The sequence below is a fragment of the Buteo buteo genome, chromosome 23, assembly GCF_964188355.1.
Source record: "Buteo buteo chromosome 23, bButBut1.hap1.1, whole genome shotgun sequence".
Classification (NCBI taxonomy): domain Eukaryota; kingdom Metazoa; phylum Chordata; class Aves; order Accipitriformes; family Accipitridae; genus Buteo; species Buteo buteo.
The window spans coordinates 17,519,678-17,543,840 of record NC_134193.1 but is presented as its reverse complement, the minus strand read 5'-3'; the positions used below and the strand labels follow the sequence as shown (position 1 = coordinate 17,543,840).

At 46.7% G+C, this 24,163-nt stretch overlaps 1 protein-coding gene across 2 annotated transcripts; it reads right to left on the bottom strand.

Moving 5' to 3' along the window:
* Window positions 1-520: 520 nt before the first annotated feature.
* USP20 (ubiquitin specific peptidase 20) lies at window positions 521-24,003 on the bottom strand. Of its 2 annotated transcripts, XM_075055818.1 has the most exons (25): window positions 23,425-23,625; window positions 19,692-19,806; window positions 19,247-19,300; window positions 18,486-18,548; window positions 18,207-18,338; window positions 17,515-17,611; window positions 17,255-17,324; window positions 16,552-16,665; window positions 15,329-15,407; window positions 13,534-13,975; window positions 12,462-12,599; window positions 11,072-11,184; window positions 10,448-10,620; window positions 9,865-9,959; window positions 9,277-9,310; window positions 8,785-8,830; window positions 8,331-8,511; window positions 7,740-7,866; window positions 7,458-7,627; window positions 6,730-6,811; window positions 6,244-6,352; window positions 5,763-5,865; window positions 5,426-5,497; window positions 4,310-4,494; window positions 521-1,152 (listed from the first exon to the last, which is right to left on the bottom strand). In XM_075055818.1, exons 2-24 carry the CDS (start codon window positions 19,770-19,772, stop codon window positions 4,334-4,336), a joined length of 2,736 nt encoding a protein of 911 aa, XP_074911919.1. In that variant the 5' UTR covers window positions 19,773-19,806; window positions 23,425-23,625; the 3' UTR covers window positions 521-1,152; window positions 4,310-4,333. The 2 variants fall into 2 exon arrangements, with proteins under 2 accessions (XP_074911919.1, XP_074911918.1); XM_075055817.1 differs by lacking the exons at window positions 521-1,152; window positions 23,425-23,625 and adding an exon at window positions 23,985-24,003 and having other exon boundaries at window positions 2,291-4,494.
* Window positions 24,004-24,163: the final 160 nt, after the last annotated feature.

The following is a 24,163-nucleotide window of genomic DNA, read 5'->3' as shown; positions in this document are numbered from 1 at the left end:
ATATTAAAACTAAAGCTGTTGCAAGCCTAGCAAATCATGCATTTGCGCATGCGTGTGTGAACATGCAGCTGTGTGGAATACATTCATGTTTCCCCTCATTGAATAATCTGAAAACCAGATGCATTTCTGTAAGTCTGGGTGAGGATATTTACAGTTCCATTTTAATATGCAGTGTTGGTGAATAGTGTGTGTGCGTGTGTCTCTAGCTGAGAGAAAAACCCTGACTAGCTTCTGGACAGCTTCTCCGTTACCCATTAGTCCGGTTCACTGGAAATAGCCTCGTCAAGGAGCCATGACGATTTGCAGTTGTACAGCTCATAGCAGGAGACATCTGGCTGATAATTTCATTTGAAGCAGCTATAGCAAGATTTATTTTTTTTCTAAGGTCAGATTTTTTTAACTGTTTCAGTTGTTCTTTGCCAGCAACATCCCTGTCAATTCAGGACAAATCAGTACTGTTTATGAAACAGTCTGCTAATCTTTGCATTTTTGGGAAATAATGAATAGGAGGGGGTGTTGGTCTGGCTGTAACTTTGATTTATCTTACGCAGTATTAGCGTTGCTAACTTTAAATAGAAACAGCACAACCAAATGAGCGAGTGAAGGCTGAAAACTGAAGCAGAGATGAACAGTAACTGGGAAGAAAATAAAATGAGCTTTACATGTGCTGGCTGCATCACTGACTCTGTCAGAGTGTACAGATGCTGTTGCGTACTTTGGCCATCCAGGAGGGTGGACATGTGCCACTGGCACCATCAAAGGCTGCGGCCACGCGCGCCAGTGAAGGTGAAGCTGTGGGGGACGGGTGCAGTACACGGGCCCTGCATCACCGGAGGAAGAGCTAATTCCCCTTTCCGTGGGCTGAGAGGTGACGCACGCATCACAAGGTGAGAGCGTGGGGCAGATACGGCAGAGTACTCGTCATCTGTGCATCACCGCTCAGCTGCATCCAAATGATCTGTCTGTTCATGAGGCCGTAGTCTGGGCATGAGAGAAGTCAGTGGAAGAGGAGCAGCGCATGTAAACGGAACTCCCCAGTACTCTCAGAAGACTGGGGGGAGGGAGCAGATAATCTAAATACTGAGGTCGGCTCCATCAGTCCAATGCATGAACAGTCCTTTCATCTGCCCTTCCTTGCAATCAGCAAGGGACCTGATAAAATAAGGGGAAAAATGAAGTGATTTGCAAAAAGAACTGATAAAAGAGTTCAGCCATGAAATGTAGTTTATATTGGCCAGGGGTCCCAAAGCTAGCTGCGTCTGAGACGTGTGCTCAGAAATACCGTAGCTGCCTACTGCAGGAGTCAGAGAAAAGCAGTGCTGCACTCAGATTTCAAATGGAATATAGATGGAGAACTAAGCTTTGAGTGTTTTAACGGACAGAGAGTAACAAAAAGTACAATTATGGTTTTGCCAGAGCAGCACTAGAGCTGTTTGTCTAGACACTGAATAATCCCCTCCCTAGGGGAGGGGGTTCGTTAATGTCTCCTGGAACGTTTTGAGCTGTTCTGCAGTTGCTGAGGTGACGGGTTTGTTTGTGAGATGCAAGTTTTGACGGTTGATTTCAAGTTGCTAAAGAGCAAGCTGCATGTTCTTACTAACCCAACCCAAGCTTTATTTATTCAGATATTTCAGGCTTCAGCTAACACAGTGTCATTCACTGCTCTGGCAGAGAACTGTGCTCGTCCTCCAGCCCCTCAGCCTCAGGCAGCACTCATCGCCTGCCGTGTTCAGCAACTCTTATTAATGCACAGTGGCAGAACGTGGTAACGGGCTGGCAAGAGCACGGTGTTTCCTGGGGCCTCGGTAGCAAAGCTGCTTTCACGTAAGTGTTAGCAGAGAAGTGGATTATATCAGTAAGGACATTTTAGCCATGCAACAGAAAACTTTCCTATGGAAATCTAGAACAGCTCAATGAAACTTCAGCAACTTCCCTTGAAAGTTACTTTCATAGCAGTGATGGTCATGAATAGCACACACTTCCAGACAACATGGGATTTCTGAGACAAACTCAGCTGACATGGGGTAAATGAAACATGAAGAGGAAGTCTTTGTAAGCAGAGACTGAAAGGAGCAGGCGCCCTCCTCTGAACGAGTGCAGTATGATTTAGTGGACTTGGGCTACCAAAGCTCACTGCTGCTTAGAAGGGTCTGTTACTGCAAGGCTTCTTGGCAGCAGGAAGTTTGGATTTTTAAATTTTTTTAGAATTTTTTTCTTCATTAACAGTCTAAGCTCCCTGTAAGCTGTCAGACCCTCTTGCCACACAAGGCAGGCACCAGTCAGCACCGTCTTGAATGCACATGTATTTATTGTAACACATTTTCAGCACAAAGTATAACACTTAAGCACAGGAGTGTATTACAATCTGTACAGCATCCCCTGAACGGCACGGACAACACAGACATGCAGCCCTACAGGCTCTGCAGCGGAGTGGAAGGCAGCTGCAGTGGCTAACAACGACAGCTTAGAACAATGAGAAATCCCAACAGTGGCTCATTCTCTGACCTCCCCTTGGGCCTGGCTGGGTATATACAAGCATCCAATAAACAGGATAGTAAAATTAACATGCTGAACAAGTCATAGACACTTTTTAAAGTAAGAAGTTGCTGTTTGCAGCAAACATTTGGTCTAAAAAAAAATCTGAAGGCCACATTTTTCTTTTGAAATTCTCCTGTCCTACACCCTTTCCCACTTTCTAATGCTAAGTCAAAGAGCAGCGCCGCCCCCCCCCCCCCCCCCCCGGCCCGTGAGGCGCTCAAGAGGTCCCAGCCCCATGCTGAGCCTGGTACCACCAAGGCCAGACTCAATGCTGTGGAATCATTCAGGTTCCAGCACCATGAACACACAGTTTGGTTCCTCAGCCCATGAGAAGCCACCCCTGCCTTGCTCTGCTTCCATTAAATTGCACTCAAACACTTACAACAATTTCACTATTGCCTTTCTGGCTTACAAGATGAATGAAGAACTTTTAAGAATAGCCCTGCTAAGAAAAGTAGTGTTTAGCCTTTTTTGTCTTTGTTCCTCTCTCCACTGCCTGCTAGCGGATGCTCCTTGGCTGCATTAGTGGCAGTAGATTGGGGAGCAAGTTATTTCTGTTCATTAAATGAGCCACTGTATACACAAACGACATCTGTGTTGAGAAGCTGGAATGACCTCAGTACACAGGTAGGGGCTTGTTTGCAGAAAGCAGCTCATTCCTAAAAAACTGCTTCAACAGCCAGGGGCCAGCTCAGCCAGGCCCCTTCCCCAGCACTGAATTACCGCCCTGTCCGAGGGTGACCCATCTGAATAGGCTCTGGGCGAACAAACGGGCTCCTCCTTCTCATCCTTCACACTCCCTTTGCTTCTCGTGCCAGACGTGGGGACAGATCCAGGCTTACAGCAGGGTCAGTCCGAGAATGGGGTTATGAACCAAGTCCTAAAGCTTGCGTCAGAGTTGTCCTGTGTCGCACTCAAACGAAACCTGCCCGTTAACAGCTCTAAGTTTAAGCTGTTCATGTACCACCCCTGTGAGTTAACCACCTGGAAGGCTGCATCCCACAGCTACAAAGCTACCGGGAGCTTCCACGGAAAGAGTACAGTGGGAAGCCATTGGGAAGGAGGACTCATCTTCCAGCTTTGTTCTCTGAAAACGTGCCGAATGCATGAAATCAGATACAAGGAGAAAAAAAAGTCTGCAGGACCATGAAGGTGTGGCTTTAGGGGCTAGGGGAGAAAGAAATGGCCTCTTTCAAAATTTCTTAATTGACTGCAACTGATTTGCAAGAATTAGATAAAAAGCAAAACTAGGAAGTTGTGGCAGCTGTGCATCACCAGCACAAAACTACTGGGAGACCTTGTGGCTTCAGTCAGCTTCAGATAACAGGTTTCTCTAGTTGCAACACTGCCCACTGGAAACATAAATAATGTTTCATTATCTTTATACATTTGAGTTAAAAAGAAGTGCCAAAAGCAAAACCTGCAAAGGAGCAGAGAAACTCAGTTCACTGGGGGCAAGCTGGGAGTGCCGGTTTCTTGTAAGCAAAGAAAAGGGAGAGGGTCTGGGTCAAAACATGTCCTAGTGAAGTTTGGCTGCAGTCTCCTACCATGGCATTATCCAGAGATGAATTACACAGAAGCTGATTTTCTCCCAGTTTTGCTCAGCACCACCCCTATATTCAAAGCCACACGAAAGGACGGCAGAAAAAACCTGCCTTCCCCAGAAGTGGTGGTGGGAGCTGCACGCACCTTCGAGTACCAGACAACGGAAGGTTTGACTCCTCAGCATTCCCCAGCCTTCCATCCCCACACGGATGTATCTGTGCCATACCTTCCCTGCCCCATCCTGCACAGATCACACAGCCCGCGTCTCTGCTTCAATCTTCTGCTCCCCATGTAGGTTTTCCAATTCTTGGACCTGGGCCACATTCTGCCTGATGGCAATCTCGGGGCCCCCTCCGTACAGCGTGCTTAAATAAATCCACGTCTCCTCAGAAATCTGCCCATAGTCAGCACCTGAAAGGGACAACGGCAGGGATCAGATGTGCAGCTCTTGGAGGGAAAGGGCTGGCGCACCGCAGCGCGAGGCCGTCCTCTCCAACCGCCTCCCCCCGCACAGGCTCACCCCAGGAACAGCGAGGCACGAGTGGTTCCTACAGCTGCAGGGTCCAGACCCACTGGAGCCCCCACCCCGCTGGCAGCTCTGCTCTGCACAGCGGTAGCCGCAGCGGTGGCCACCAGCCCCACACAGTGCTGCCTGCTGCTGGAAGCCACCAGGGCTCCACGGCCGTATCGCCGACGCCTGTGGGGTCCTGCTGCAGTCACTTCTTCCTTTCCCCGAGAGGAACTGAGCAGCAACAGCCCGTAATACCAGGGCCTACCTGACTCCCTCTCATACGCAGCGGCGATGAGCTCTGAGACCCAGGGACCTCCACACAGCAGTCCCAGGCAGTTGGGGTTGCACTGCCTGGGAGAGACCAAAAACCCCCCTCCACGCTGTCCTGGGAGGGGCAACTCAAGGCGGTCAAAGCAGGGAAAGCAAAGAACTTTTTGCCGTAAAGGTTACAGAGGAGGAGAAAAGCAGAAAGGGTTGCTTTGAGAGGTAACTGAGATGCAAACGCAATCTTTATCTGCTTGGCAGGAGAGCCCAGCACAAGCAATGTTATTTCACAAGCTGGACCACAGCAGATGCTGAGGAAAGACCAAGTCAAGAGCAACACAAGATCAAAGCTACAACACAAAGGGTGGCAAAGGGGAACAGTGGAAGGGGCCTGGGGAACAGAAACAGCAGGAGATGGGGGGCTGCAGGCTTCGCTATAACCAGTCACATCAGCAGAATGTCCTCTGCAACACCATCTCGCTCTGTGACCACTTCACTATGGACAGCTAGATCCAGTGGAACATTCTCCTTTTAGGAACACTACAAGACAGCAAGCACAAGTCTTACCCTGCTTAACTTGCACGTGGCCACCTGCTTTCGTGAGTGCAATCTTGCTGTTGTCAATTGGTCCGGGAGGCTCTGTAAGAGGAGAACAGTCATGTCAAGAACTATTCTGTTTTCCACATTGCCACCAGATTCAGCTTATCTCCCAAGCTAGTTCTCTTGTTATTTCTGCTCTGCCTTTGGGGACCTGCAGGCAGTGTGAGTGGCTGGCGTCTGAACTCTGTTCAGCCTCAAGTCATACCAGTCAGGTGCAGTGCTCACTGAGGACCTAGCAGATAGATAGACTTGTTTCCATCCACCTCTCGGCCCCAACAGGCTCCAGAGGTCTCTGGCTTCTTACCATTATCCTTCCCCTTGACAAAGGCTTCCCACTCACGGAACCACTGCATGCTGATACAGTAGATGACGCTTGGAGACTCCTCTGCCTGGAAAGCCTTGTTCAGCTGGGAAAGCAGAGGAGAACAGAGACATGCAGGAAGGATTTAGTCACTCCTGAGATCTGGGGGAGCCCCTTCCGTTAACTGTAAGGCAGCTTTGCCGTTCTTCAGAAGATCCCCATGTAATTCCACCACCTTCCTCACTAGAGCAGGAAACAGACTAGGATGGCTTCAAACTTTGTGTCTGCATGCAGCCAAGCACAGCATTATCATGTTCAAGCTGCTCCTCCCCGTGCTGCTAGCACTGGGGAACCCCAAGATCAATCTCCCGGCCGATCATGTTCTGGAAAACAGGGGCAAGAGTTTCCCACTAACTGTCTGTGACAGGTCTCCATTTCCCACCTCTGCCCTTTGCTGTTGCTTCCAGGTGCTTCCCATACGAACCTTGATGAAGGTGTCGATTTCGATTCTCCTGCGTTTGGCAAGTGCTTCAATCTCCACTTGGCAAATCGAGCACACGTACAGATGGTTCACAGCAGGGCCACCCCCAAACCTGAGCACAGGAAGAGAGGGAGGGGAATAGAGAACTGCGGGAGAATGGAAATGCTTCCCAGCCCTGCATCCTACAGAGATGGATTTTTATACTACTGCAGATGCTGGTGAAGGAGAGGCATCTGCAGCCGTTTTCTGAATGGAGAGTACTGCCTTTACCCAGCACAGTGAGGGTCACAATATTGCTCTGGGAAAATGCATTGATATAGCTCATTTTGGTTTAAATTAGGAGGCTCTGCAAATACAAGTCTTTTCCAGTCCGCACCAAGACTGCATACCTTTAAGGTGCCCTGCCAAGGGATTATGTCTTGGGCACTGCCCAAGGCATGAAACAAAACCAAAACTCTTTGGAAAGAAGAATTAAATGGCCATATTCACCTGTTGTAGAGATACTCCCACACGTTCTGGGGCAGAATCACAACCAGGTCATCGATGTAGTGATATTTATTAGGAGGGATCCCTATGGAGGAAAGGCAAAGAGGGACAGTTAACCAGGGAACTCATTATTGCTGGGTAAAGACACAAAAAAAAAGCCCAATCTCCCTTGCTGAAAACTCCCCAATTCCAGAATCTGCTTCCTCTGCTAATGGAAGACAGGCAAGAGTTCATTAATCGTGGTTTCTCAATTCATGGCCTCACTTGATTAGAAAGTGCTTCATTTCCAATTGGAGATTCATAAACACGAGGGCTCCCCAGCATGACAGATGAAGAAGCAGAATAGTAAAACATGGTATCAGCTCTCTTAAGTAGCGCGTGCTCCATTCTCCAAACAAACACTGAAGGCCAACCTTGCTGATAGGGTAACACGGATAAATCCTGTCTTATCTGCTTTCTACAGGTTTGTTTTTCAAAACAAAGAGATAACGGAAAACTGTTGTTTCGTAGCACTACACATCCCTCTGGGCCTCTGACCAGCAGGACAATGGGCTAATTGTCTCGTCTCTCCCTGAGCGGGCTGGAGTTTCTGCCAGAGAAGCAGATCATACCGCAGTACACACTGTATCAGGATGACCGCTAGAGCTTTTTTTCTGCATTTGTTAATGCACCAGGAAGCATAAACGTACAGCTGAGAGTTGCTATTCCCAGGTCCAGCAGCACTGCCTTACCTCCATGAGAGCAGAGAAAGGTGTGATTGGTGATGGGACCAGGCTCAGCAAAGGTGTTGAATTTATTGAGCCACTCTCGAGAGATGTAGAACTGCAGTAAACTGTGCTCCTTCATGCTGGCAAGGGACACAACTTTCTGACGCTCTCGCACAGCTTCTTCACTGCTCTTCCTTAAGTAGGGAAAGAAGAAAATTAATCTATTCCTGAAAACTTGGTTTGCTAAATGCATTTCTAGGTATTCTCCAACCAGCAAGGGACTGCTGCATGCAGGGCACAGCTCACCTGTAGAACAAGACATAGGCTTCTGCATTCTGTACCACAGTCTCATGGACTTCAGTGACATACTGGTCATCAAACTCATACCACTGGCCATTGATCACATTCTGGCAGTAGGCTATATAATGCCCACCTGTAACAAAGAAAACATGACACTGCTGGGATTTAGAGTGCAGACAAAAGTCAGGCCTGGGATAATGTCAGCAGCACAAACAGGATTAGCTGCTGGCAGAGAATGGAGAGAGAGACAAAAAAAAAAAAAAAAAAAGGCTTAATTCCTGTTCAAGCAAGCTTTGCAGGAGCAGGGGAGCCTGGCGCTGTCACACTGATTTGCCTTTCTTGGAAAGGGCCTCCAGAGAGACTGAACATTGGGAAAGGGTTGAGCCAACCCAGTGGTCAGGCTGAAATAGCTGCAGGGGATCTGTCTGAAGCTGCTCGGTTCACTTTTCAAAGGGCAGAGGCTGAGGAAGCCTGGGAATGGAGGGGGCAGGCCTTACACTGCACTTCATCCCAGAAGTCCTGGAACGCACTTCTGCCTTGCTCATGCTCATCTCATTCCTGTTCACCTCTGCCTGTACTCAGGGAAGAAGGACTTACTGCCTGCTGTGCCATGGTGACAGATGACTGACAGGAGATCATAGGTGGTGATCTGGGAGACACACTCCTTGGCTAGAAAAGGTCGCAGATCCAGCCCTTCCAAGGGGAAGGAGACATGACTGTTGATCTTGAAGGAATACATCACCTCATGCCGGAACCGTTTCAAGTGGATGCAAAGAATCTAAAAGACCAAAGACAGAGAACACCAAAGTGTGCTTTTGTCTTGGGTATTCTGATAAAATAGCACATCTCTGTGCGTCCGATCTTTGCAGGAGTTCTTCGCCTGTTAGTCATGAATGCTGCTGGCTCATCAGCTTAGAATGGGGAAGTCTCTTCTGGTCTAGATACAGGACTTTGCCACCAAAACAAACTGCTATTTCTGTTCTACCTCTAGCCTCCTTACCTCCTCAGTGGCTGCTAAAAGAAAATGAGGAAACAAGGTGCTTCTACTCACCTCTGGTAGCCGGAGGACTTTGCAGTACTTTACTCCATTCCGCAATCTGAGGGAGAAAAAGAAACTAGCTGTGAGAAATCTCTAAAGCAAAGGGATGCCAAAAGGCAAGGCTGGGTCTTGCTCACTTTGAAATCCAAGACAAATCCTGAATTCCGGCAGCAACAAATTCAGGCTCTTTACAGCATCCTTCCCAAATGAAGCATGGCATAAGCAGTTTGTCACGCCTCTTCTTTCTAATGCAATAGCTCCATTACTGCCAAGCCACCCCGCTGTTCATATCCTTCTCCCTTTCTTCCCCCCCCCATAGCCAGCACTTTTCCTACCTGTGATCAGTGACCTCTCAAGACCGGAACTCTAATATAAGGCAAGGCAGATTTTACATGGCACTCAGCAGAAGAAATGTCCAGGCAGAAAGCATAGCAAAATGTTTGATAGCAGTACAGAGAAATAAAGTTCCAGAAATACAACAGAATACAGACAATGCAAACTTACTTTTTACACCGTTCACAACTGTACATGTTGTCCCCTGTAGACAAAGAGAAGAAAGCCATTACGCAGTTACTCAGAGCACACAACACCAATATGGCTACGTTTCCATGCAGTACAGAGAAACAAAGTTAAGCAACCTCTTGGGGAAGCCAGGGTGAGAAGAGATCAAAACACTTCTCACAATAAGCGTAGGCAAGAAGAGAATGCAATCAACTAGTAGAAAAGTATGCAATTGCCCACCAACACAAGTGAATACAGCAAATTGTTTGAGTCCTCTAGAGCTTAAGGAGTCGATGGAGAAAGCAAAGAAACTAAGGTGGCTAAGGAGCCACAGCATTCATAACCAACCAACAGCTACATCTGCTCCTCACTGAGGACACTCTCACCCAGATTTCTCACCCCTGAGCAGGTGGGAAAACTCACTTCTGCTCAGAGATGCTGAACTGCCAAGTTTTGGTACCGCCAGTCTGTAAGTGAAACACTGAGGCAGGCTTTCCAGGAGATTTAATCCGCCTCCAAAATGCGTAAGAAATACTCCTCCACGCGGTTTTCCTTGTTTCGTGCTGTCAGACCCCACTGAAGAAAACTCACCCTTCAACTCATCTGCTGCAAAAAAGGCAGCAAGACAATCCTCCAGCGTCACAACAGGACCCCAAAACCAGCTAGGGATACAGGACACCACAAATCTGCAGAAGAGAGGGGATTAAGAGAAAGAATTATACATAAAATAGCTGGATGCTTTGGCATACAAAACCCCAAATGGATGATGGGTTTCCTTCCAGTTGTAGGTCCTAAGCTCATCACACATCCCAGAGGAGCAGGGAAAGCATGATTTCTCTCAGCTGATGTTCCTGCTGTGGTTGCTCAAACTGGAAACGATTTGGAAAATTACGCCAGGAATTAATTTGCTCTGGAGTGCAAGACTGAGCTAAAGGCAGGAGTAAGTGAGGGATTACCAGCTGCACAAGGGATCTCAAGATGTATAACAGAACTAGAGGAACAGTAGCAACTGGTTTACCTGAAAAGGCTCAAAGACCTGTGAGGTACCACATACTGTTGTCCAAGGAATGGTTACAACTGACCTTCTGCTGTAAACACCACTTGTTAGGGATAGCTGCCTTTCAGCACCGCAGGGCAAACCCCAGAAATAAGAGGCCCTGCATAGGGAACACACCTCCGGATATACTCCATGATGAAAGCAATCCAGCCTTGTGAGGCATAGTTGTCCCCACATGCCCCTGTCTTAGCTGGCACATTTTGGTAGATGGCAGAGTGCAGCTTGGCCAAGTCCTCCTTCCCTGGGATTGGGAGTGACAGGTCCTGGAATGTCTCCACTGTCGTAGAAACCTGGAAATATCCAAGAGGAAGAGGTCTGGGTTTCCTGTGCATGTAATGGAGCTGGGACCTGACCTTCATCACCTTTTATCACTGTTTCGATTTTGTCTAGGCTAGAAACCTGAGCTGGCAAGTAAGAGCAACTCGCTCTGGCTAATTATTCTTCACTGCTGTCAGCAGGATGACTTTTGTCATGGTTTTTGTAGCACTGGAATCAGTTTTCTGATATGAATGTGATATTGCTAGGCTAACTCAGTACACAGATAAGCAAACAGAACTCTACAGAGAAATACGACTTCTTGACATGGCAGGTTTCTCACACCTCCCCCACCATCCACTACTGTCACTTTAGCAGGCCTACTGCATCCCACAGTGTCTGGAAATACGAGTGCCATTTCCTAAGAAGAGACCTACAAGCTAGAAGACTGTGTGCTCTTTGACTGACAGCCACCAGGAGACTCACTCTGTCGCAGGTGAGGCACTGCACCAGGCTGAGAATGGAGCCATCGAAGATGTCAGAAATCACACTGCGATAACGAAGTTCTTTCTTCTTTTTCCCAGAAGCCTGCATCTGGGCTGAAAGACAGACAAGAAAGCCCCATCATGTAGCAACTCCTTCCCAGTCTCCTGTCTCAGTAGAGTTATACAGCCGCACAAGAACATAGGACAAGTGCTGCCCTGCATGTTCAGACGCCACTTGCGTGCCAGTGAGACAGTGGAGCCCATTGTAAACGGACATAAGAACACTGCTGCTTCGCATGGTACTAGAAAGGGGGAGGTAGCCAACTGAACCAACACAAATATGCCAGCTCTCAGCAGGCAGAAATTGTCTTACTGGAAATCCTGTTTCCATCCTCTTACTACATGTTTAGAAGCCTGGCCCTGCCACAGACAGTCCCTGCTTTTCTGAGGTTTTGCAACATTTTGCTCTAAGCTTTACACTTTACTCCCTCTCCCCCGTGACCTGCCTGTGTACTTTGTCCTTTTTTTTTTTCTCCCTCTGACATTTACCATGCATTCCCCAGGTCTCTTGCACTGGAGAGGACTCTCCACAGCAGGAACTGGCCAAACACACAGTTTTGTTTAATAACGAGCCCTCTTCCCCACGCACACGTGCATGGAGACAGAGTGCTTTTTATCCAGCCAGAACATCTGTGGCTGTGCTGACCTCAGCCAAGGGGCTGGAACACAGTTGAGGAAAGGATGCCATTATTGAACAGCTGTAGGGACAGTGGTATGAGCACATGCCATTGTGTTTGCAGACTATGCAATGCTGAGGGATTTCAATTTGCTACTTGCTTGGGATGAAGAGACCAGTTTGATAACAACAGAAGCCAGGCTCTACTCTGAAGCCTAACAATGCTCCCAGCACTGGATTGACATCTGCAGCCTTAATTCTATTGTTGTGAGCCCAAGATGTCTAAGAGGCAGGAAGCTCTCTCTTGGTAACATCATCTTATAGTTCTTTGGCCCACATGCTATGAAAGTCAAGTCTGGCAGACAAATGTTTACAGATCTCCATGCTCCCCTAAAGGGACAGAGCTTGTGCCTGGGACTTCATAGCCATTTTATTAATAACAAACACAGCATGCAGATGCAGACATGGATATCATTTCAGGCTCCAATACAAGAGCATACTAGAACATCTCTTGTGCCCAGAGCTTGACTTTACCTGCAAGTTTACTGTAGTCTTTGCCTAGTGCTATTTTAAGAAGGCACTGATGTCCAGGGAAATTAGCACTTCTTACAACTGTTAATCAAGAATCATGATGGATTCCTTCTCTCTTCTGTAAATGAACCCCTCCTCCTCTACATGCTCCCCTCTGCCTCCCATCATATGCTCTTTGTATTACCTTTCTTGAGTACGTAGGAAGGTCCAAGCCTGGCAGGACTAGAGCGAGGAGGACTGCTAGAGAGTTTGGAGTGCATTTCATGATGGACTGGACTGCAGGGGCGTGAGGAGCAGCGCACGTAGGCATCATTGTCAGGTTCTGTTTCGGAAAATGGAGAGGGAGAAGAGCACTGGTGAAAACCCCAGTTATGAAAGGCAATCCTGTTGCAGTCAGTGTCAGCCCAGCTCTGTTATTCCAGCACAGCATCTTTCCCAATATACACAGTTCAGTGTCTATTAACTGTCCTGCTTGCACAGGTTGGCAGATACAGCTCCCTCAGTGCATGGATAGGAGTGCACACAGAGCTATACTGAACAGCTAATAATTACATATAAAAAAAACCAACCCACCATTTTTCACGCTTATGACTAATTAGGTTTTACAGCTTGCTCCTGTATCCCTAATCCACATAAACAGCATTGCTGTCTTCAGTGCCAGTTGGCAGAGTAAGACTCTTACATAAAGAAGTGTTGAAAGATCGTATATGTTCAGTTTGAGGTGACTCCACACCTACGTCTTAACTGCTGCTCTTTTCTTTTCCCTAAGACATAGAAATACACAAACTGTGCCTCTCCCTTTTCTCTCCACAAAGCCCACAGTCCAACATTAACAAATACCTTCTTCCATGCCTTTTCCACAGCTGGTATTTCCCCAGGCCAGGGTATCAGATAAAGCAACGTACACATAAAAAACCTTTTTCTTAAATTAGGAAAAGGCACAAATACAGCGTTTGCAGGTTTGGCAGAGGCAGCTATCACTGCCTTCAGGACGTAGTCTTTACTCAGCTCCATAGCACGTTAGCCTGGCTAAGCACCTCTCTGGCTCACGCATTACATTTTCTTACAGAAGCAATTGTGCACAAAGGCAGAACTACTGCCAGGGACACTGAGGAAAAGCTTGAAGGCAAGACCTCTTGAAACCCATAGAAGGAACACTCACACTGTGTGTTGTTTGCCACTGCAATGCAACACTGTCCCTGTGTAGGATGACAACATGTCTTCTCGCAAATAACACTACTGGAAGAGGTGTATACCTGGTGTCCTACACGGGCTGGCAGGACGGGGAGCTGGCAGCATCTCAGGTGAGGCTCTACCATCAACTGGCATCATAGTAGTATCAACATCTGCATCCTCATCCACCTGCTCCGAGTTGCTGCGCCGATGGCCACAGGAGAACTTCCTGTCCTTCATCCTCTCTTTCTCGGAGATCCCTCTCCCTGCTTCATCCTGGATCAACAACTCCGTCTCTGCCAGGGAGCTGCTGCCCATGCCCCCTGTGGTCCGACTTTGACCATCTCCTTCACCCCTGTCACTGCTTGAGTCACAGGAGAGGAACTCATCCTCCGAAGGACTTCGGTCACCGTCTCGCTTGTCGTCCTGGTCACTGGTATCCAAATCCCTCGTCTCCGCAACAATTGGTTCCTTCAGTTCTTCATGAAGCTGATCCATCAGACACCGCAGGAACTCCTGAGTGTCCTGAAAACCAGGAGTAATTCCATGTTAGTATCCATCCAGAAACAGGGAAATGAGAGGAGTAAAAGAGGACATGGCTCCATTCTCAGCCTCTTTCAATGCTGCCCACAAAGGTTAGCCACCTCTGCAACGCAAATAGACCCTACTAAAGCAGAGAGAGTACTGTGGCAATGTACCAAGAAGCCTGTCTGCTACATAAATGTTTTAACTCCTAAATGATAAAAGGCCCAATTTTTATCTGAACATCTTCAGCTGAAAGACACTGAAAAGCCAGACAGCAGCTGCAGCATGCAAACCATGAGCTTATTTATCACAGGTTTACCACTGATAAGAGGTAAGAGACAAGGAGAAATCTAATGAAGACAGCAGGCCATAGAGAATAGACTCCTATCCACAAACAAATTTCATGAACACTCACTTCTGCTCATGGCAATCCCTCTCTTAGAGAGGGCAGATTAAAATCTTTAATAAGTAGGGAATGGAACCAGAAGCCAAAGACTAATTCAGTCTAGGTGCAAGCTCCTACATTCATAATACATGGTAAAAGAGCTGATACATTGGCTTCAAAGGACCTGCTGAAAACCGTCTTGGTATTTTGACAACTCCAGAAAGTTAATTATGATGTTTCTGTTATTTTATGGAAGTTTGGCTTTTAGCCTGCTCTGTCTTCCTTTCAACTTTTATCTCTTTACAGCTGAGAGTTTTCCAATCCAACATACTTCACATCAAAGATAAATATAGAAGTTATTTCATTAATCATTATTTTTATCCTCTGTTTTGATTTCCTGTCAGTATCACAGTTTCGATGTACTGTCACTTCTCTTGTAAATTTTCTAATCATAGTTTGATGTTTACATTTTTTCTAAAGAACAAACACAAGAGATACGTTGATAAAAACTTCAAAGAAAAAAAAAAGGTTACTAGCTTTAAAGAAGATTGTTTGCTGTAATTGCCCAGTAAAAGAACATAGAACATTCATATCTTTAACTTTTTAGTACAGATTTATCCAGGTTTCTCAGCTCTGATGTGACTAAATAATACCTGACTCTCATATAACATGTATCAATAGATCTCAAAGCCCTTTATAAAGGAGGTGACCATCATAATTTCAGAGGTGAGAAAGCTGACACATGAAAATGCACTGATTTGGTATCAGCAAGCCAGAAGAAGAGCCTGGAAGAGAACCCAGGTCTCCTAAATCCCACCCAAGTGCTCTATCAGACCACTAATACTGACACAAAATGGGCATGACCCCTGAGCTCAAGCTCTTCCTTCTGAACACAAACACCACCGCTGCAGGAAGAAAAATCCCACCATCTTTGGAATAATGGCATGTTTTTGTTGAGGCCCCCCCACCTGCTGTGCATAGCCTCGGAACATGGGGTTGACGAGTTTAATTCCATGGGATAGACTGCTTGGAACAACATAACTCGGGCTGTTTAGATATGAAGAAAAAAAAAAAAAGAAGTTAGTTTGCTTATCAGGCCTGGAGCCAGTTTGTCTAATAAGCCATAGAACAGGGTGTGGTAACTAGTTAACGAGGACAGAAGGTAATCATGCACCTGCAAAGCCTGGGCATATATTTCTCTATTTGCTGGATGACATACAAATTAAGAGACAGAAAACATCTCGCAATCATTTCAGTCTATCCTTCCAGAGAGACCCTTCCCTAGAGCATATTTAACTTAAAGCTCTGTCCACACTTTGAATTGTCTCAAGTGATTCTTTCCAGAGCAGGGTTTTGCAACTAGTTACTTGGTTTGATTTTCCAGCACCATGTCTGTCTCAAAATCTGGGTGGGCTGACCACCCAGTAAATGAGGTAAATGGAAACCAATATTAAGATAATATTATATTGTTTCAAAGTCTACAGCCTTCTCTTCCAGAAAGACACAGGTCACTTTTGCTCTGTATCTTACATATCCCTTGTTAACAACTAACATGAAACAAACATGCAATGCCATTTAAATTCCTAGTTTGATTTTTTCAATTAATTGGACAGAGCAGACATCTTCAGACTTAAACAGAGCTGCATTATTTTACACTGTCCTTTGAACTGGTCTAGAATTTGAACCAATAGCAAACATTTCCCAAAATGTCACCTGCATTTTCCACTGTCTTCAGTAAAAATCTCTGTATCGTTTTTTCCATCCAAATCGTCAATCCCTCTGCTAATCAATAGCAGTGCAATTAAGTGCTGGTCAGTCCATGCAAAATACTCAGAAATGGCCAAGAATATTCCCTTACTCCATCATTTTTTCTTCATTGCCAACAGGGAAGCTATATAAAAAAAAAAATCTCTTCCTTTTTAAAGTTATAACATTAAGAATGTATTCTTTTCACTGACATCAACATGCCCATTTTATCACTAGTAGCAGGATACAGGATCTCCTAGATATGGGGGAATCCTTGCATACCCATCTATGTAATGTTTGAACTGCCTGCCTTAGACAATACACTTATCTCTGAAGATCTAATTTCCTCTTTACTGATGCCAGACTTAAGAACTAACGTAACTATGAAACCTGTCCAGATTAGATTAGGAAGTGACCCAGATTAGATTAGAGAGTGACCACTCACCGTTTCTTATGCCAAACCTCAGACACCAACTTCTGGTAACTTTTGCACAGTGCTGGTTTCTTATCTGTACGGACCAGTCCACCACACTCGAGAAAAAACTGTGTGAGAGGTGGGCTACAAGAAAAAAAGAGAAAAATTCAGTGCGCAGAAATTTCTCCTCTGCTTCTACTTAAGGGTTTATCAAAACTTAAATGCATGCCCCTTCAAAAGCATGCTTAAGATACTGTTTTTAAATCAAGGGAAGAAGTGATTCCAGATGCAGACTTGACTCCTAACTTCAAACAAATGAAAAAGGCTGATCTGAATCTGTTCCTGGTACATAGAAGAAATCCTGGAATTAGTTCTCAGCATGATGGCTAGAAAATATTTTAGGATATGGGTTCTTAGAATTATATCACTGGGGAGAATAGAGAGATGTGACATGCCTTCCCATGCGATAAATGTATTTCCGTCACAACAGAAATGATGAAGTTTTACTTCAAGTACTCATCTAAACATGAGTCTTGTATGTAGCCAGAAGTTGGCTATTCACTCAGTTTACTGCTGTAAAATTTCTGTTGCCCTAAACAAACACTTAAATTTTTCTGCACCTAGCCTGGCTGATTTCTCTTTGCAAGGCTCATGAAGGTCTCAGAGCAGAGGCGCCACTTTCGATATTTAGTGAAGTCTAGTAAAGACTCTACTGAAAGGCCCTAATGCCTACCAGTTAGAGAGAGCCTGAAGTGCTGCATTCATGTAGCAGGAGTTCCCAAGATTTTTCATTCCAGTAAGGCCTAAAGCACAAACAAGAGAGGCATGAAACACTTTCCAGATGTGCTGCTTTCTACATTTCTCCCCAAAGGAGAGGGAATTCAGCCCTTTCTAGGCAGTCTCCACGCTCTGCTCCTAGGAACCTCTCAGTGCAGGTCCTACAGATTGCAGAGTTACCCTCACAGCACTTTCATCAGCTCGATGCAGAGTTACCTCTTGGTTTCAAATCGTCATCCTCTGATTCAGATTCGCCTTCATCAGCCACTGCAATTGGAACAGCTTTCAAAGGGTGAGCAGGCAATGGAGAATCCTAGATTAAAGTCAGAAGAATAAGCATCAGTGAGAGGCCTCCTCTAAAAGACAAGTTGTGAGAGATACTATCTTACACATAAATCAAGCCAGCCTTTAAAAATAAAGCACACTGGAGAGAGAAGAACCAGTTGCACTGCCTACCCTTCTCTCTAATGCAAGGAGGGAGTGGAAATAGTACCATTACTGCTTCCAGTACACATGATAAGAGAAGCATCAGGAATATGCAGCAGTGTCACAAGTACATGTGTTTCTGGTCTGACAGCTAAAATTTCCATGGGCCATGCATTGAAAATGAAGATGTGACAGCTGTTGTGGTTCCTCCCAGAAACAGATGCCCCACGGAAGAGGCCAGGAAAGGTTAAAAATAAAGTCAGAATGGATAGTGAAGTCATCCAGAAATCTTCTTGGTGGGAGATCCTGTAAGGCAAGGTTATTGGTCCTCTGGCTACAGGTAGCCACATTCAGTGAAAGAATGTGCAAAATGTTCACAGCAAAAACTGGGACAATAGTGGAAACCTCTTGGCTAATTTTGCAACAGGTAAACAAAAACCCTGCCAAGCGTTCAACCCTGCCACGTTGTGACACAGACCCACCGGTTCAGTGAACTTCACTGGTGGTGACTGTGCATGCGTTGCCAGCCGCTGGTCCAAGAACACCTCCTTTTCACAAGCATAACACCAGACACGGAAAGTGGTCAGATTCACTGTCAGGTTGTGCTTTTTGGCCTAAAAATAAAAGGTGAAGTAATGAATCTCATTTGACAGCTGGCTCAAGCTGAAGCACTGGACAACTAGAACAGGGTAGAGGAGGATTAGGTAATGGGAAAAATCCAACTCTATCTGTCTTAAGATGGACAACAGAGAAAAGCTCACCTGTGCATGAAGTGTGCTGTGGTCAGCAAAGGACTCCCCACAACCAACATAAGGACAACCAATCTAGTGAGAGAAAAGAGCAAAAGTACAATGGGCAGAACAAATTAGACTCTTCATAAAACAGTCTGCAACTCCAGTCCCACCAGCAGCTGCAAATTCAGAATTGATCTTGCCAGTTTTCTAACCTGCTTTTTATTCAGGGCCCAGAATAAGACAGAAAATTGGAATTGTTTAAGAAAGAAAACCTGGAACCAGGTTTGCACCCACATAAAGGCTCCATTCCAAGGCAATTGCTCCAATGGGCAGCTCATCTGAGCAGTCTCAAAATGTCTGGGCATTCCAGTGTAAAAATAAACTGGCCCTGCCCACCCGCATGCCCCTTGTCATTCCTTTCCGCCTCGCTACCCTGAGCAATGTCTTTTGAGGTCTCACACTTGCAGCCTCCCTTCACAGTTGCCAGCAGAGGCAGGACCCAGCTGACAGTCAATGCTGGGCATTTTATTCATTCCTATTGGGACTACCAGGGGGCAATCACCTATGAGGAGTAAACTGTTACAACTTGGCATATTCTGACAGCATTAGCCTTTAATCTAGGGAGTCTTTTCCTTGGAAACCATCAAAAAATGGTGGATAGTTCTACTGTGAATGCCCTCTTTGCTTCCTGCTTTTTTTTTTCTTTTCAGTTCAATACTTTTTTTTTTTAAATTATATTAAAGCAAAGTCCCACTATATCATGCACACAAATAGCAAGCCATTTTTACCTGAAGACAAGCCCAGAGATTTGGTCCCACAGCTCCACAAGACTGGCAAGTTCCCTGCATATTCATGATAAAAGAAGGTTTGTTTGCTTGTTTGGTTTTTAAGCAACCTAGTCCTTCAAAAGTGGGAAACTTCTCTGTAAGACAGGCCTTGCCAACCTGCAGTATTTCATTTCTTAATACCACACTTGCAATTAAATATATGCTTTGCAGCGTTTTAGCTAAGTGATACATTTGAGCAGGATAAAATGACAGTAAGAAATAGATCAGATGGGGTCGACAAAGGCTTACTTTATGGGACATGTGCAGGGTACATCAGCATTGGAAGAAGAGTTTCTGCCTCTCCTCTATGGAGACAGGCAACATTTTCTTCAAAAAGCAAACATGCAAACCCATGCACAATAGCTAAAAGGGAAAGGAAAGAACTGACAACCAGAAGACCCTGTACCTTGGATTTGAGCAGCAGATCATCCCTGGTCACCTCTCCTATGGAATCCAGGTGAGGACAGATGTCTCTTGTATCCCCCATTTTCACCAACGCTCACCTGCGAGGGGGTGTTTTCCTAGGACAAGAAAGGATACTTCCTTTCAGCTACATGTCAGATTTGTTCTCACAGACTGTAAGAAGATAAATTAGCATGTTTTGTGTATTAGAGATTACAATACCCATCTTTAAGGTTCAAAGATCAAAACAAATCTAAATCTGGACTCAGTCATATTAGCTAGCACAGTTCTGACCTGTTGTTGAGTGGCTGCATTGTGGTTTCGAAGGTAAGCAAGCAAGGCAATGGGGAGGAGAAGGAAACACATGAATAAAGCTAATAATCTGTACAACGAGGAATGTGCATTCAGAAATGTAGGGAGGTGGTCAGTAGACAGGCCTAGCTTCAGCAGCACAGCTGCCGACTCGGTTTCAGGTATGGGGATGGATTTGCTGTAGCCTCAAAATGAAAACAGCAGTACAGTGACCCACTGACCACCCTGTTCTTAAATTCCCAGACTGTCTGGATCATGTAGCATCTCTGAATGATGCAGAGTCCTATGGCAATAAATAAAAACTGCCATTAACTCATACATGCTTTACATACATAACTTAACTGGTCTTGTCTACCATGAATACTCCATGAACCTGACTAGACTGATAAGTCACACTTTCCCCCCTAGAAACTGGGTGTTCTGTGCTAGCTCAGCAGGTAGGGTGGGAAAACAAACGTGGTAATCTGAACAGAATTCCTCTTGCTGAACACACACACGCAGCATGAAGAGATACAAATCTAAGTAGCTTGGTTGCATGAAACTTAGATTAAAAGTGAAAGGGCGCTGCAGCCCAAGACACAAATAGTTAGTATATGGTGTCTAGGGGCTTCATGCTACCCATACTGTGCTGATCTAAATCTAACATTTAGTTATTATGCTACTTTATCAAACATTAAGAATATGATTACTGTTGTAAATGAAGCTGGGCAAGAGGGAATTAGACTTAAATGATCTGTAACACTGATAACCAGTCTTCAGTCTCTTAAGGAATTTACCATTTGATAGGTAGATTTTTAACAATATGAGCCACATAACTCTCAAAGACTGTACAAAATGTAACAACACTGTTCCACCCAGCTCGTACATCCAAGCACTGCAAGTACAGAGGATTTCATAGCTGCATGCTTACGAGCACAATAAACAATTTCATGGTGGTCCACGGTTGTGTAAAAGACTTCAAACATGTCTCAGTAACATGCAGCTACAAAAGAGAGATGAGAAGAGTTTGTGTTTCTTAAGCATAGTTTACACAGTTTAAGTAACCTCACTTGCGGCTGTTAAAGAAAAAATAGAAGTGATATTAACAACACAGATCAGAATCCAAAATATTACTATTGGCTGTAAACAAAGCAGATATGAAAAGCCCACATCATTATAAAAAAAGAAGTGGAAAATTCTGATTAAGTTAATGACTCCAGCAGCATGGTTGCTACCCTCTGTTGTTTTCACATTTTGAGGACATTTGAAAGAACTCCCAGTGTTATCTGGTCTGAATCACTGACAGTGGGGAGAAAAGGAAAAAAAAAAAGAAAGATAAACAAATACCGTATCAGCAACACTTATCTTGGGAGAGGAAAAGCTTGCCTAGCACCTTGCCTTGGCAGAAGACAAACCTCAAGGATAATTTTATAACAATGTTTTTCTAGCAGTCTTTGGAACTGCATAAACTGAACTGGAGGAGCAAAGCAAAACTGGAAGGAAAAGAAATCATATGTGCATGCCAGAAAACACAACAGCGGTTGTAACCAGTCTCTCAGTAACCTGTGAGGAGATGCTTAACAAACAACTGAGCAAATTCATGCAGCTTCACAGAGAAGCAAAATAGTATCCTGTAACATATGTTGATTTAAAACACAAGTGACAAGACTGCGCTATCTTTGACTAACACATAAAACTGGGACACTTTCAGGCTCTGAGTCTCTTCATCAAAACCAGCCCTTTTCCCAAATGCATCAGCTGGTCCAATTAAAAAAAAGTATCAATGCCATGTTTGCTAGTTCACCTTCCTTGATTTCTTATCCCTTTCCCAGAAGAAGCTTCCCAGAAAACCTAATGAACAAAATACTGTTTTAAAATTAACTCCAGACCCCTTCATCTTCACCAGCTTCAGCTAACTGGGAACCAGTTTTGGAGCACGTACTTTAAGTACAGTCTTGTGGATGTAGATGGTTTTAGTGCATTCCCTGGCACCACCCCTCTACTCAAAATTAAAACCACGCCTCTAAACTTTCCGGCACTGGGATGCTGATCTTCCCACCTAGCGCTTCCCTTTTTGAACAAAACAGGGAAGACCTCATTTTTGCCTCTCAGCCCTGACTAAATGCATCAGAAAAGGTTTGAGTCGTAACTGTTCAGAAGGAAGTATTCAATCCTTACCTGCCCACGACTCTGCCCTAAGAGCTTTAGCTGGCAACACAGCTCTCAAATGCTGCTCAGGAAACTAGGAATTTAATAAAAGCACTGCCAGAAAGCTTAACTGTGCTTGTCAAAATGTACTGTGTATGATGGGAGAAGAAGTTACCTTAAAACAAGTCCTTCAGCCTGTCTTTCTCAAGCACCACTGTAGAAGAACAGTATATGAACATGTCAGAACAGTTCCGCGGTAACTGCAACCTACTTTCAGTTGCTTAAATTGCTGCCAAACCTGCTGTCTCTGCCTTCTACAGTAACACATTTCTCGGGGTTTTGGTTTTTGGTTTTTTTTTTTTTTTTTTTTGCTTAAAACAACTGTGTGGTTTTGTACCAAAGCTAGAGCCAGCTGTCAAGAATTTCAGATACGTGCAGATTCACTGTCTGCAGAGTAACCGTTTGTATGAATAAAAGAAATCCTAGCATTGCTCATCTGCAAAACAACTACCAGGTTTGCTCGCTCATCTTGCATAACCTACCAAGATAAAAGGAGTATCTACAGTTGTTCTTGGTGACATTTTACACTTGAGATCCTGAAGAAAGAAATATTTACTGAACTGCCTAACTGACAAGGATGAACCAGAAACCAGGCACTTCTGACTCTTAGCTCGACATTTGCACCACATCACGTATTGGAAAGCCAGGCGTTTTATGTAGAACAGGCAAAGGAGACCAGGTATTAACACAGATTTATTACTGGAGGGCACAACACGACGGCACACCTAGAGATTTAGCTTTTACGAAAAAAAACCACCTTCGGGAACTCTCCCCTCACCCCGCTCCGTCGCTCCTCAAGCACAGCGGACCCCCAAACCACAGGCCCTCTCCTAACAGACGCTACAGCTGTGAAGCGTGAGTGAATATAAATACGCCTGCACGCCGCTGGATTCGGGCAGGACCAGTCACCGGCCGCCCCGCAGGGTCCCGCTCCGAGGGTCGCGGGAGCGCAGAGGCCGCTGTCGCCTCGGGGAAGGCACCAGGCCCTGGGGGGCTGCAGGGCCCCCCCCCCCCCCGCTGCCCGGGCACCGCGGGATCTCGGGGCGGCGGTGGGGTGGGGGAGAGGCCGGGCCGGAGCCCCCTCCGACCGCTGCTGCTGCTGCATCATGCCCGGCCCGGCCGCCCTCCCCACAACACCGAGGCGGACAGGCGCCGGGACGGGCCCCGGCCCGAGGCCCAACCGCCCCCCCCCCCCGGCCCCGACCCCAGCCCCGCCGCCGCCCCCGGCCCTCTCTCACCTGCGGGGGATGCTCGGGGCGCCGCCGCCCCCCGCCCCGCCGCGGGGCTGCGCCTCAGGCCGGGCCGCCGGGTAGGCCGCGCCCTGCGGCCCGGCGCGGGGAAGGGCCGCGGCGCCCCGAGCAGCGCGGGGAGGAGGAGGCGGCGGCGGCGGCGGTGGTGGCGGAGCGGCGGGCGCCGCGCAGGCCGGGGAAGGGAGGGAAGGGGAGGGAAGGGGCGGGGGCCGGGCCGCGGCGGGGCGGGGAGGAGGCGGGCGGCGACGCTGCCCCTGCGAGCCCCGGGGAGGTCGTTCCCGAGAGCTCCCCGAGCGGTCGGAGCTCAGCCCCCCGAGCACAGTCAGCCCTTAACGCCCCCCCCCCCCCTCCGTCTGCTGCGGTCGGTGCTGCTGGAGGGGGGAAACCCCGGCGGCGGGGACACGGCGCCCCCTGCTCCGGTTACGGGGAGGGGGGGACGGGGTCTGGCACCAGCTCGACGCGGTGCAGCCGGGCGTGGAGGAGCCACGTCCTGCGGGAAAGGACGGGTTTGAAAACACGAGGCGGTGACAAGCGCCTTCCGAAAGCACCTTTTCTCTTCGGCGTCCCCGACAGGCACCGCCGCGCAGGGCGGAGGTCGCTCTGCCGGGACGAGGGTAAACAAAGCGACCCTCGTCACTGACACGGGATCTCATCGGGAAAGAGACTTCGTGGCCCCGGGAGGGCACGCAAGAGGGGTCTCGGCCCGACACGGGGGGAGCGAAGGGCC

Bases quoted from the DNA above. Each gene is read 5' to 3' on its own strand.
- USP20 (XM_075055817.1), bottom strand. From the start codon at position 19,772: ATGGGGGATACAAGAGACATCTGTCCTCACCTGGATTCCATAGGAGAG. The intron at 18,549-19,246 runs GTAAAAATGGCT...TTCTCTCACTAG, and splicing joins ATCTCTGGGCTTGTCTTCAG to ATTGGTTGTCCTTATGTTGG. The intron at 15,408-16,551 runs GTGAGTGGTCAC...ATATCTAAACAG, and splicing joins GAGGTTTGGCATAAGAAACG to CCCGAGTTATGTTGTTCCAA.